At 41.6% G+C, this 14,435-nt stretch overlaps 2 protein-coding genes across 3 annotated transcripts; one reads left to right on the forward strand and one right to left on the reverse strand.

The window, feature by feature from the left end:
* The first annotated feature begins 596 nt into the window (after positions 1-596).
* Positions 597-1,771, forward strand: ufc1 (ubiquitin-fold modifier conjugating enzyme 1). Of its 2 annotated transcripts, none has more exons than XM_037751821.1 (2): positions 597-1,289; positions 1,337-1,771. In XM_037751821.1, exons 1-2 carry the CDS (start codon positions 792-794, stop codon positions 1,370-1,372), a joined length of 534 nt encoding a protein of 177 aa, XP_037607749.1. In that variant the 5' UTR covers positions 597-791; the 3' UTR covers positions 1,373-1,771. The 2 variants fall into 2 exon arrangements, with proteins under 2 accessions (XP_037607749.1, XP_037607748.1); XM_037751820.1 differs by having other exon boundaries at positions 601-1,301; positions 1,349-1,771.
* A 992-nt stretch (positions 1,772-2,763) lies between these two features.
* Positions 2,764-9,591, reverse strand: fktn (fukutin). Its single transcript, XM_037751802.1, has 10 exons — positions 9,328-9,591; positions 8,386-8,442; positions 8,013-8,213; positions 7,612-7,758; positions 6,649-6,779; positions 6,054-6,186; positions 5,375-5,504; positions 4,532-4,665; positions 3,362-3,486; positions 2,764-3,254 (listed from the first exon to the last, which is right to left on the reverse strand). Exons 1-10 carry the CDS (start codon positions 9,427-9,429, stop codon positions 3,041-3,043), a joined length of 1,374 nt encoding a protein of 457 aa, XP_037607730.1. The 5' UTR covers positions 9,430-9,591; the 3' UTR covers positions 2,764-3,040.
* Between the last annotated feature and the right edge of the window lie 4,844 nt (positions 9,592-14,435).

Here is a 14,435-nt window from a genome sequence, read left to right on the forward strand (position 1 = left end):
AGACAGACAGACAGACAGACAGACAGACAGACAGACAGACAGAAAGATATCCACTACAGGAGGCTCTGTGACCCCAGTGGAGCCTTTAACCATGACATTTAGCCTGAGCATCATCACATTCTACCATTGTGCATCATCACATTCTACCATTGTGCATCATCACATTCTACCATTGTGCATCATCACATTCTACCATTGTGCATCATCACGTTCTACCATTGTGCATCATCACATTCTACCATTGTGCATCATCACGTTCTACCATTGTGCATCATCACATTCTACCATTGTGCATCATCCCGTTCTACCGTTGTGCATCATCATGTTCTACCGTTGTGCATCATCACGTTCTACCGTTGTGCATCATCACATTCTACCGTTGTGCATCATCACGTTCTACCGTTGTGCATCATCACGTTCTACCATTGTGCATCATCAGTATAACATCAATAAAAAACAACTGAGTTGTATAATTTTGACTCCAAATGGAGTAGTTTTATTATAATAATGAAATATGATCAAGTAGATAATAACAAATAAGAGGAGGAGGAGGAGGAGGAGAAGAAGAAGAAGAAGAAGAAGAAGAAGAAGAAGGGTTTTATTTTGAAAATCCCATACAGGAAGTGCTTCGTGTTGACTTCCGAGCAGCTTCTGTCAGACCGGAAGTCCACGTCAGTCCTGAGACCGGCGACTGAAGACGAACCAGAACCAGAACCAGAACCAGAACTGAACTGAACTGAACTCGTTCTGAATTTGAAACCTTTATTTTCCGTCTTTCTTTCAGGACTCAGATGGCGGACGAGGCCGCGCGCTCCGCGGTGTCGAAGCTCGCGCTGCTGAAGACGAACGCGGGTCCTCGTGACCGCGCGCTGTGGCCGCGGCGGCTGAAGGAGGAGTACCAGGTTCTGATCCAGAGCGTGGAGCAGAACAAGGCGGCGGATAACGACTGGTTCCGTCTGGAGTCCAACCAGGACGGGACCCGCTGGACCGGAAGCTGCTGGTTCATCCACGAGCTGCTCCGCTACGACTTCCAGCTGGAGTTCGACATCCCGGTGACGTACCCGAACACCGCGCCCGAGGTGGCGGTACCGGAGCTGGACGGGAAGACCGCTAAGATGTACCGGGGCGGTCGGATCTGCCTGACGGAACACTTCGCTCCGCTCTGGGCCCGCAACGCGCCGCGGTTCGGGCTGGCGCACCTCATGGCTCTGGGACTCGGACCCTGGCTCGCCGTGGAGATCCCGGACCTGATCAACAAGGGACTGGTCACACACCGGGAGCAGCAGGGCGACGCGGCGGAGTGACGCGGCGGAGCGGCAGGGCGACGCGGCGGAGTGACGCGGCGGAGCGGCAGGGCGACGCGGCGGAGTGACGTCACTGGACGAAACACTAAAACTCTGACTGGAACAAGTTTCAGTAGAAAATAGTAAACATGAACAGAGACTGGTGGAACTGAACCTGAGATCTGACTGGTGATGAAAACAGTGAATTAAAAAAAAGCATGGTGATGAAATAAACAGATTTTATTTTGATTATAAAAAATAATTTCACTATATATTTAAGAGTGATGCGATGAACAGAAAAAAATGAACCGACTGACTGGAAATATTTAGTGAAAATGTTCTATAACAATTAAAACTGACTAAGGTTAGTCTCATAAGAGTAAAAAGATAATTTCACTATTTGTTTAAGAGTGGTGCGATGTTGGAACAGAAAAGAAATATAAACCGACTGACTGGAAATATTTCATTAAAATGTTCTATAACTAAAACTAAGTTTAGTCTGATTAAAGGGACTGTTTTGGCCGGAGTTTTGGTCGGAGACGATAACGTTTCTCTCTGCGGAGCCCCGTCACTTCACAAGACACGGGAAACCTCTGTTGGTCTGGAGGAGCTGCAGCAGTTATTTCTGCACAAACGTCCACTGAACATTCACTAGATATTCTCAGAGCTAAACTAACTCTTCTGCAGTGTGGAGTGAGCAGCATGAACGTGAGGTGGAGCGAGAGAGAGAAGGAGCGTGGTGTGTGAGTGAAGGCAGGCAGAGGAGCAGAGGAGCAGAGGAGCAGAGGAGCAGAGGAGCAGAGGAGCAGAGACTCCGGCCACACACGAGCGCGCATATGCGAGCGTGCATGGGACACCTACCCGGGTGATTTATGTGTAAGAAGTTACAAACAGTCCCTTTAAGAGTAAAAATTTATGAAAAAATGAACAGAGTCTGGTGAAAAGGCCACAGATGTAAAAGTATGAAAATATTTACAAATTTGATTTGATAATAGAACTGAAACTGACAGAGCTGCTTCAGAGAGTTTACTCTGCTTCAGGGTAAAGTCTGGTCACTACCATGCAGCTCTGAAACATTCAGAGAAAATTAAAAATGATTTTATATGGTACAGTCGGGAGGTTGGAGGTCTAAATCTTGAAAGAGTTTGGAGCAGAAATGAACAGCTGACATTTAAATTAAATTAGAATTTGATAATATTTATGTCGCAGTTTGTTTGGTGAAAAGAGTGAAAACAGAAACATGAAAAATAAGTGTTTGAGGAGAAATTTGGGAGTTTTATTTCATCAACATAATAAAATAAATACATAGTTTATTTTGTAATATAAAACAATATTTAGATTTTTTTTAATATGATAAATTAAATTACTATTCATGCATTAATATGCAGTCCAAATAATAAATATCTTATGAGTTAAAAGTTGTATTGAACTGATAATGATCATGTTTAATATAATAACTGATGAGGTAACCTTCAGTGAGCACCTGTGATAATAACTTTAATATCATGTAATGTTATTATATTACATTCATGATTTTAGTGGCAGATTTTAAATTAATAAAAGGGTCTTTTTTTGTGTTTATCTTTTGTTTTCATAATAAAGGAAATGAATACATAAATAAACATGGTGGTTATACAGAGGACATTACAGATACCGTGACAAAAGGTTTTGACAATGCAGAAAGTTTCCAGATAGAAATAAATCAGCTGTTTGTTTTCACTTTGTCTTTATTTGTAGTTTCAGTGTTTCGTTTCCTCTCAGTAGACTTGAATAAGCTCCGCCCACTCCGCCGGAGGCCACACCCCATTTTCCTGCACGTTGCTAGGCGACGACTTCCAGTCCCAGCTCCTCACCGGGACGCTCCAGGTGGCGCCGTAGTTCGCCGTCACGTAGTCGAGCGTTTGGCACGGAACGCGAACTTTCAGCTCCAGAAGCTCGGCCCAGCACAGCGTGAAACGAGGGAAGACATACCTGATGAATAAAAAACAGAAAACTTCATTTATAATAAAATGTTTTTAAAGCGGCAGAGAAACGAGGGAAGACGTACCTGATGAAAAATGTAATTAAACTGTATTTACTTGAACTTCTTGCCGCTCTTCGCCTGCGTTCCTCCGTTCCACGCGATGTCTCCGTCCTCGTAGAAAAAGAAAACGTCCAGTTTGACGTTGTCGCTCAAAAAGGAAAGTTCCAGACTGTCCTCCACCTGCACTTCAAAATAAAACACACGCCTTAAAAATGAAGTAAACGCCTGCTTCAGAATTATGGAGGACAGAACCTGCCAAAATAAAAAATAAATGAATAAATAAATATGTCATTAAATGCAGCAAAACTAATATTAAAAATAAATGTAGCCATTAATTAATTGATAAAATGTGACATAAATTGATATTTCTGTTTTAATTTATTTCTGTATTTATTCTCATTTGCATGATGAGGCAGATATTCATAAAGATATGTCAAAAGTTATGTGTAAAGAAAAGAATACGGAGATAAATAAGTTTGGGGAAATAAATAAGGGTTGGAATGCAAAGGAAAAATTGTGCAGAAATTAATAAATGCACAAATACATAAATAATACATACATTTAAAAATAAATATTAAATAAATGCAAAAATAAATAAAAGGGAAAAACAAGAGTAAATAAATAAGATAATTAATACAAAGATAAGATCTTTGCATTTATTTTTTATTTATTCATTTTTGCATTTTCATTATTTTCAAATGTATGTAATTATTTATGTATTTGTGCATTTATTTATTTCTGCATGATTTTCCTTTTGCGTTCCAACCCTTATTTATTTCCCCAAACTTATTTATCTCTGTATTCTTTTCTTTGCACATTTCTTTTTACATATCTTTATGAATTTCTGCCTCATTATGCAAATGAGAATAAATAAAGAAGCAAATTAAAACAGAATTATCAATTTATGTCACATTTTATCAATTAATTAATGGCTACAATTATTTTTAATATTATTTTTGCTGCATCTAATGTCATATTTATTTATTTATCGAGTCATTTATTTTTTATTTTGGCAGGTTCCGTCCTCCATAAAATACACGAAAATGAGTTACACAGCTAAAAAATACACTTCCACAATAAAACACACACCTGTATGTAAAGTAAGCACAGAGGTCATAAAATATGTTGAACAGCCAAATTAAAAGTAAAGTAGTGAAATATTGATGAAATTAAAAAGCTGTAAAGACAAAAAAGAAAAGTTGTAACTATAAAAGAAGAGTTTCACCTTTCCAAACTTGTGTTTGAGCGACAGTCCGGCGTCCCTGAACGCCGCGATGATGTCCGACCTGAAGTCCACGATGAAAATGCCGATGTCGACGTCGCGACTGTACGAGATGACGCTGCACTGCCTGAACCAGCCTGCGGGGGGGGCGACACACATCCACAGAGACAGTTAGACCGATCCACAGAGACAGTTAGACCGATCCACAGAGACAATCAGACCGATCCACAGAGACAGTTAGACCGATCCACAGAGACAGTTAGACCGATCCACAGAGACAATCAGACCGATCCACAGAGACAATCAGACCGATCCACAGAGACAATCAGACCGATCCACAGAGACAGTTAGACCGATCCACAGAGACAGTTAGACCGATCCACAGAGACAGTTAGACCGATCTACAGAGACAGTTAGACCAATCTACAGAGACAGTTAGACTGATCTACAGAGACAGTTAGACTGATCTACAGAGACAGTTAGACCAATCTACAGAGACAGTTAGACCAATCTACAGAGACAGTTAGACTGATCTACAGAGACAGTTAGACTGATCTACAGAGACAGTTAGACCAATCTACAGAGACAGTTAGACTGATCTACAGAGACAGTTAGACCGATCCACAGAGACAGGAGCGATCTCAACATCGTCACCAGAGAGAGATAGAAACTCATCAACATTATTCAGGAGTCCTCAGACACGTCTATAAAAGGAGTTACTCTACTTTGTGTAGACACGTTTACTCCCGCCGATATTCCGTAGCATAGCAACCAAAGCGTCTCTTAAAACGTTCCCAGCTGAGCGTTTTCAGCTGAGAATAACGGCGTGGTGGACTCAGCTCTTACCCAGACAGGTGCCGCTGCTCAGCCAGAAGGGGATGTCCAGTTGAGTGAGTGTTCGAGCTGCCAAATGAAGCAACTTCTTCACTTTCCTCCGAAAATCCACCGCCTCCGGAGACGAGTCATCAGGGTAGAGCTACGCTCACACATGATGGAGAGACACAGAGGGGGGGAGAGAGAGAGAGAGAGAGAGAGAGAGATTTAGTTTTATTTATTTATTGTTTTGCTGACTTTTATTTCCATTAGATCGATTAAAATGTTCTTTTAGGGCTGTTAATCGATTAAAATAGTTCTAAATGAACCTTAAAGGGAGATTAGTCCAGTATTTAATCCTCTTATCAACATGGGAGTGGACAAATATGCTGCTTTATGTAAATGTATGTATATAATTATTATTAGAAATCAATTAACAACACAAATCAATGACAGATATTGTCCAGAAACCCTCACAGGTACTGCATTTAGCATAAAACAATATGCTCACATCAGAACATGGCAAACTGCAGCCCAACATATCTTCACTGTAGCTTTAAAACTGAGCCGCTACGACCTCCCAAAGATCGATTGCGTTAAAAAATGAATTTGCGTTAAGGTGTTATTATCGCGTTAACTTTGACAGTTCATTTCTCTAAAATTTAAACAAACCCCCCCCCCTTCACAATAAAAGCCCTGTGCTCCGTCTGACCTGCAGGAAGTTGCGGGCGTCACGGTAATGGCACTCCAGATAGCGAGCGTGTTGCTGCTCGGACAGAAAACGGGAAACGTTGCGCGGGATTCGAACGTCGAGGCCGTCCAGGACCGTCAGGAGCAACTCCGGCCTGCAGGGGGCGACCACACAAAACACACACATTTAATACACTGATGCTGCGTTCACACTAAGAATGAAGCAAATTTTAGCCTCGCTTTACTCCCACGAGTCGGACCGCCGGTATCATCTGTGTTCTAGACGCTCCGGAGAGGACGAGGAGCTCGTCTCCATGGATACCAACAACATGTCCTCCATCAGCCATGGAAGAAATAACCTCTGTAGCTGCTCTGTACATGTTGGTGAAGTCCCAGATATGTCAGAAAACCAAACGCCGTCATGTCTGGGTTCATAACGTCACCCGGCGGCGAGCTGTATTCACATCCAGTGACATCACACTGACTGTATCTAGCAGACAAACGTCCCTACTGAGGTATGAACCCACAATAAACAGATTGAGCTGTGATTTAATATCAATAAACAGACCAAAATGATGCTTAAATTACATCACGATGTAGACAACAGGAGGTTTCACCTGTCGTAAGCTCCAGCGTGGCGTCCGTAGTCGAGCAGCTTGAAGGGAGCGAAGCTTCGGTCCACGTTGGCTTTGAGGCGCAGCGCTCCGTGCCACAGGTAGTTCCCGCTACGCTCATACAGGAACACCACCTGGGACGACGTAAACCAATCAGATAAGAACACACAACCACGTCGACAAAATGAAACTCCATCGTGTTAAAGATGGCTGCCGACTGACTGTTCGCTTCAGTTTGTTGCATTTGCAGAGTACTGTGTGACGTGTTTACATGCTAATCTGAATGTAATTTCTTTCAGATTAAGTTTCTAGTGAAGTCATGAAGTCATGAATCAAGTTCAAGGTTAAGGTTCATTTTTATTATCTTAATTTTGTGTTGATTCTGGCGCCCCTGTGGACTAAAGCGGTAGTGTTTCTGAGCACCAGAGTCCCTTTAGAAAACTGCCCTATTCAGTTCTGGTTCTCCCGTGCCCCCCTTCCCTCCAGTGAGTCCAGCGATACGGCCTGGTCCTCCAGCAGCGTGGCGTCGTTGTCGGCTCCTCCTGGCCGGAGGAGGCGCTGCTTCTGCTGGGCGCCAAGCTCTCCACCTCCCGCCGGAGATCCGACTACCGGAAAGCCAGATCTGGGTCGGTCCGCAGCGAGCTGGTCGCTTCTAGTAAACCTGCATGATGTTGTCTGTTTTCAACGTTAACACAACGGTCTTCTCTCCACCACGAAGAGCACCCGATCCCTTCTTAGTTGTTTTCCCCGAGTAACATGAGAACGTGACGTCATATTTACACAAGACGGATCTGTCTAGCCAGAAGCCTGTTCGCTGTAGCTCTGTGTTTCTATGGTCGTGTCTAGAAGGTAACCCTCGAGAGATGGTTAAGGTGAGGATCGGTCGTCGGGCAGCGAGTCTCGTGAGAGTTTTTGCAGGTTACCTTCTAGACACGACCTGTTTCTATGTGATGTGGCCTCACCCACCTGAATGATGTAACCGTGGAGGCGGAACAGGAAGTGGAGGGGGATCTCCTCGCCCGATAGGGTGTCCAGACTGGCCAATCGCGGGTCCTCCCCTCGCAGCTCCAGCTTCTCGAAGCCTTTCTCCTCGACAGCCAATAGGAAGGCGGGCTGACGGAAAACAACAAAACATATTTGACCTTATTCTGCCCCGCCCATTTTTAAGAGTCTCGGCTACGATGTCGTGGAAAATAAGATAAATAAAGTTTCACATTTAACACAAATTCAATAAACACAGAAGCATTTTATGCAAATACATTCCTGATGAAGAGATGTCAATAAACGCTACACACAGTACCATATAAATAAAAATAAAGTTTTTACTACATATACATTACATATGAAACCCGTTCACACACGCTCACCTCGTACTTCCACAGGTTGGCGTGCAGAGCAAAGGACGTGACTGGCCGGCCGGTGCACAGGAAGCTGCAGTGCGGCTCACGCACCAGTCGGTCACGCTGCCGCAGAGCATCATGGGAGAGCAGCGTCAGCGCGGCGGTGTCGGCGAGGAACAGCGGCAGCCTGAAGCGCTGAGCTAACCCCAGAAACTTCTTCACCGTTTGCTGCAGAGACCAGACGGAGAAGGGCGGTCACTACGGCAACGGCTGCCATAACAGGAAGGGTTGAAAATTTAAAAATAAAAATATTTTTCTTCTGTCATCAGCGCTGAGAGGAACGCTACCTGTGAGGCTAACACTAACGCTAACAGTGAAGCTAACATTAGCGCTGACTCACCCATTGGACGTCGCTGGCGGTCAGGTGACCTGTTCGGCTCAGGATGTGAGGGCCAGCCTGCAGAAGAAAGGCATGTTGGGAAATTTTATGGCTTTATTTTTAAATGTAAAATAAAAAGCAGCGGCTTTGCTAACAGCTGACCCTTTGTTAAAGGGACTGTTTTATAACTTCTTAACGTATAAATCATTGCGGGTCGGTGTCTCATGGTCTCTCGTGTGTCTCATGGTCTCTCGTGTGTCTCATGGTCTCTCGTGTGTCTCATGGTCTCTCGTGTGTCTCATGGTCTCTCGTGTGTCTCCGCTGTTCAGACTCAGACTCCAACACAAACTCCAGTGAAGCACCAAAACCTCTTGGTTGTATCTGGTGAAGCTTCTTCATGTCTATGTAGAGCGAGCACAAGCGCCAGCAACAGGACGCTGAGTTTAGTTGACTTAACGGACACAGGTGAAGCTGTTAACAACACATTTAGGATTCTGACTAACAGGCCCTTTAAATAAAGAATAATGTTTATATTTTATAACGTTATCTTTTCTCCTTTGTGATTGTTGTTGTTGTTGTTGTGATTGTTGTTGTTGTTGTTGTGATTGTTGTTGTTGTTGTTGTTGTGATTGTTGTTGTGATTGTTGTTGTTGTTGTTGTTGTGATTGTTGTTGTGGTTGTTGTTGTTGTTGTGATTGTTGTTGTTGTTGTTGTTGTGATTGTTGTTGTTGTTGTGGTTGTTGTTGTTGTTGTGGTTGTTGTTGTGATTGTTGTTGTGATTGTTGTTGTTGTTGTTGTTGTGATTGTTGTTGTGGTTGTTGTTGTTGTTGTGATTGTTGTTGTTGTTGTGATTGTTGTTGTTGTTGTGATTGTTGTTGTTGTTGTGATTGTTGTTGTTGTTGTGATTGTTGTTGTTGTTGTGATTGTTGTTGTTGTTGTTGTTGTTGGTGTTGTTGTGCTCACCTTGCTGACGTATTTCCGGTAGTAATGGAGCTGGAACAGTAGAAACACCGAGCTGCTGATGATCAGCAGCGATAAAACCACCGACCGGTTCACACGAAGCATCCGGTAACTCTGCCCGGTAACCGGCTCCTCATCACACCCACACCGGAGCGCTCTGCTCGGGATTAACGGCGGAAAACACCAAAAACACCGAAAACACCGAAAACACCGAGCTGTCCGCAAGTTCAGGAACCGGCGCCATCTTTAAAACAACCAAAGTCACTTCCTGTTGGGACCTTCACAGTAAAAGCCTGCAGCAAACAGTTCGTGATGTTAGCGGAAGTGGGAAATCCGGCTTCCCACGGGCTCTCCACAATAAAGGTCCGGGTCGAACCCCTGATAATACTTGTGTACTTTTACTACATGAAGCTGATAATACTTGTGTACTTTTACTACATGAAGCTGATAATACTTGTGTACTTTTACTACATGAAGCTGATAATACTTGTGTACTTTTACTACATGAAGCTGATAATACTTGTGTACTTTTACTACATGAAGCTGATAATACTTGTGTACTTTTACTACATGAAGCTGATAATACTTGTGTACTTTTACTACATGAAGCTGATAATACTTGTGTACTTTTACTACATGAAGCTGATAATACTTGTGTACTTTTACTACATGAAGCTGATAATACTTGTGTACTTTTACTACATGAAGATGATAATACTTGTGTACTTTTTAAGTACTTGCAGGACTGTTATTGTATTGTTACATTGTGATACTGATGTACTTGTACTTCAGTGTAGTACTTTGTGATATTGATGTACTTGTACTTCAGTGTAGTACTTGGTGGTATTGATGTACTTGTACTTCAGTGGAGTACTTTGTGGTATTGATGTACTTGTACTTCAGAGGAGTACATTGTGATATTGATGTACTTGTACTTCAGAGGAGTACATTGTGATATTGATGTACTTGTACTTCAGTGTAGTACTTTGTGATATTGATGTACTTGTACTTCAGTGGAGTACTTTGTGGTATTGATGTACTTGTACTTCAGTGTAGTACTTTGTGGTATTGATGTACTTGTACTTCAGTGTAGTACTTTGTGGTATTGATGTACTTGTACTTCAGTGTAGTACTTTGTGATATTGATGTACTTGTACTTCAGAGGAGTACATTGTGATATTGATGTACTTGTACTTCAGAGGAGTACATTGTGATATTGATGTACTTGTACTTCAGTGTAGTACTTTGTGATATTGATGTACTTGTACTTCAGTGGAGTACTTTGTGGTATTGATGTACTTGTACTTCAGTGTAGTACTTTGTGGTATTGATGTACTTGTACTTCAGTGGAGTACTTTGTGGTATTGATGTACTTGTACTTCAGTGTAGTACTTTGGGATATTGATGTACTTGTACTTCAGTGTAGTACTTTGTGGTATTGATGTACTTGTACTTCAGTGTAGTACTTTGTGGTATTGATGTACTTGTACTTCAGTGTAGTACTTTGGGATATTGATGTACTTGTACTTCAGTGTAGTACTTTGTGGTATTGATGTACTTGTACTTCAGTGTAGTACTTTGTGGTATTGATGTACTTGTACTTCAGTGTAGTACTTTGTGGTATTGATGTACTTGTACTTCAGTGTAGTACTTTGTGGTATTGATGTACTTGTACTTCAGTGTAGTACTTTGGGATATTGATGTACTTGTACTTCAGTGTAGTACTTTGTGGTATTGATGTACTTGTACTTCAGTGTAGTACTTTGGGATATTGATGTACTTGTACTTCAGTGTAGTACTTTGTGGTATTGATGTACTTGTACTTCAGTGTAGTACTTTGGGATATTGATGTACTTGTACTTCAGTGGAGTACTTTGTGGTATTGATGTACTTGTACTTCAGTGTAGTACTTGGTGGTATTGATGTATTTGTACTTCAGTGTAGTACTCTGTGGTATTGATGTACTTGTACTTCAGTGTAGTACTTTGGGATATTGATGTACTTGTACTTCAGTGTAGTACTTTGGGATATTAATGTACTTGTACTTCAGTGTAGTACTTTGTGGTATTGATGTACTTGTACTTCAGTGTAGTACTTTGGGATATTGATGTACTTGTACTTCAGTGTAGTACTTTGTGGTATTGATGTACTTGTACTTCAGTGTAGTACTTTGGGATATTGATGTACTTGTACTTCAGTGGAGTACTTTGTGGTATTGATGTACTTGTACTTCAGTGGAGTACTTGGTGGTATTGATGTATTTGTACTTCAGTGTAGTACTTTGGGATATTGATGTACTTGTACTTCAGTGTAGTACTTGGTGGTATTGATGTACTTGTACTTCAGTGTAGTACTTTGGGATATTGATGTACTTGTACTTCAGTGGAGTACTTTGTGGTATTGATGTACTTGTACTTCAGTGGAGTACTTGGTGGTATTGATGTACTTGTACTTCAGTGTAGTACTTTGGGATATTGATGTACTTGTACTTCAGTGGAGTACTTTGGGATATTGATGTACTTGTACTTCAGTGGAGTACTTTGTGGTATTGATGTACTTGTACTTCAGTGTAGTACTTTGGGATATTGATGTACTTGTACTTCAGTGTAGTACTTGATGGTATTGATGTACTTGTACTTCAGTGTAGTACTTTGTGGTATTGATGTACTTGTACTTCAGTGTAGTACTTTGGGATATTGATGTACTTGTACTTCAGTGGAGTACTTTGTGGTATTGATGTACTTGTACTTCAGTGTAGTACTTGGTGGTATTGATGTATTTGTACTTCAGTGTAGTACTTTGGGATATTGATGTACTTGTACTTCAGTGTAGTATTTTGTGGTATTGATGTACTTGTACTTCAGTGTAGTACTTTGGGATATTGATGTACTTGTACTTCAGTGGAGTACTTTGTGGTATTGATGTACTTGTACTTCAGTGTAGTACTTTGTGGTATTGATGTACTTGTACTTCAGTGTAGTACTTGGTGGTATTGATGTACTTGTACTTCAGTGTAGTACTTTGGGATATTGATGTACTTGTACTTCAGTGTAGTACTTTGTGGTATTGATGTACTTGTACTTCAGTGTAGTACTTTGGGATATTGATGTACTTGTACTTCAGTGTAGTACTTTGTGGTATTGATGTACTTGTACTTCAGTGTAGTACTTTGGGATATTGATGTACTTGTACTTCAGTGGAGTACTTTGTGGTATTGATGTACTTGTACTTCAGTGTAGTACTTGGTGGTATTGATGTATTTGTACTTCAGTGTAGTACTTTGGGATATTGATGTACTTGTTCTTCAGTGTAGTACTTTGTGGTATTGATGTACTTGTACTTCAGTGTAGTACTTTGGGATATTGATGTACTTGTACTTCAGTGGAGTACTTTGTGGTATTGATGTACTTGTACTTCAGTGGAGTACTTGGTGGTATTGATGTACTTGTACTTCAGTGTAGTACTTTGGGATATTGATGTACTTGTACTTCAGTGGAGTACTTTGGGATATTGATGTACTTGTACTTCAGTGGAGTACTTTGGGATATTGATGTACTTGTACTTCAGTGGAGTACTTTGTGGTATTGATGTACTTGTACTTCAGTGTAGTACTTTGGGATATTGATGTACTTGTACTTCAGTGTAGTACTTGGTGGTATTGATGTACTTGTACTTCAGTGTAGTACTTGGTGGTATTGATGTACTTGTACTTCAGTGTAGTACTTGGTGGTATTGATGTACTTGTACTTCAGTGTAGTACTCCTCAGACACACAGACACAAGATGGCGGGTCGCAGCAGCAGTTTCTCAGAGAGGCTCAGTCGGAGTTAAACTTCTCCGGACTTTGTTCAACTCTTCCCGGCTGAGACCGGAGACATGAGCCGCCTCCACCGGCTCTACCGGCTCGTTTAACGGCGGTGTGCGTGTCCCCGGTGATGTTCCGGTGAGTCCTCCGGTCTGGAGGACTTTGGTGTTTTTCTGAGGTGAGACAGACCGAGCTGCTGCTAGCTTAGCTTAGCCTAGCCTAGCCTAGCCTAGCCTAGCCTAGCTCCGTGCTAACCGTTTGTTTTGGTCGGTGTCGGTGTGTTTGGACGGCTCTGTGGTGACGGTTACCGGGCTTAACGGGGACTTAAAGAAGAAGAGGTGTTTAATGAACCGACAGACTGCAGATGTTACTGGATGTGTTCTGGGAACATGGAGATAAAGTAGCAGGTCAGTGATGTTGAGCTAACAGCTAATGCTAACAGAGCTGCTGCTATTGTCACATCTGCCACTGTAGAGTACTACTAGAGTACTACTGCAGTACTACTAGAGTACTACTACTGCAGTACTACTAAAGTACTACTGCAGTACAGTATTATTACACTATTACTACTGCAATACTACTACAGTACTAGTACTACTACTACTGCAGTACTACTACAATACTACTACAGTACTACTACTACTACTACTACAGTACTTCTACAGTACTACTGTGACTATACAGTACTACTGCTACTGTACAGTACTATTGCTTATTGTTACTGTACTGTAGCTGCTTACTGCTACTGTACATTACTGCTGCAGAACTACTACAGTACTACTGCTTATTGCTACTGTACAATACTACTGCAATACTATTGCTTACTGCTACTGTACAGTACTACTGCAGTACTACTATAGTACTACTGCTTACTGCTACTGGACAGCACTACTGCAGTACTATTACAGTACTACTGTTTACTGCTACTGTTTAGTACTACTGCTACTGTTTAGTACTACTGCAGTACTATTGCCTACTGCTACTCTACATTACTGCTGCAGTACTATTACAATACTACTACTTACTGCTACTGTACAGTTAGTACCACTACAATACTACTGCAATACTACTACAGTGCTACTGCTTACTGCTACTGTACATTAATATTGCAATACTACTACAGAAGTACTACAGTACTGATTGTTGCTTACTGTTACTGTTCGTTACTCCTAATACTAATATGGATTACTATTACTGTACAGTACCACTGCAGTGCTACTAATACTGCTTAGTGTTACTGCAGCTGGTAATAGTACTATTGGTGGCTTTTAGTACCACTACTACATAGACTACTATCTGCTGCTACT

This window comes from Sebastes umbrosus, chromosome 19, assembly GCF_015220745.1.
Source record: "Sebastes umbrosus isolate fSebUmb1 chromosome 19, fSebUmb1.pri, whole genome shotgun sequence".
Classification (NCBI taxonomy): domain Eukaryota; kingdom Metazoa; phylum Chordata; class Actinopteri; order Perciformes; family Sebastidae; genus Sebastes; species Sebastes umbrosus.

Bases quoted from the DNA above. Each gene is read 5' to 3' on its own strand.
- ufc1 (XM_037751821.1), top strand. From the start codon at position 792: ATGGCGGACGAGGCCGCGCGCTCCGCGGTGTCGAAGCTCGCGCTGCTG. The intron at 1,290-1,336 runs GACGCGGCGGAG...ACGCGGCGGAGT, and splicing joins CACACCGGGAGCAGCAGGGC to GACGCGGCGGAGCGGCAGGG.
- fktn (XM_037751802.1), bottom strand. From the start codon at position 9,429: ATGCTTCGTGTGAACCGGTCGGTGGTTTTATCGCTGCTGATCATCAGC. The intron at 6,780-7,611 runs GTGGGTGAGGCC...ACGTCGTCCCAG, and splicing joins TCCACGGTTACATCATTCAG to GTGGTGTTCCTGTATGAGCG. The intron at 3,487-4,531 runs GTGAAACTCTTC...TTTGAAGTGCAG, and splicing joins TCAAACACAAGTTTGGAAAG to GTGGAGGACAGTCTGGAACT.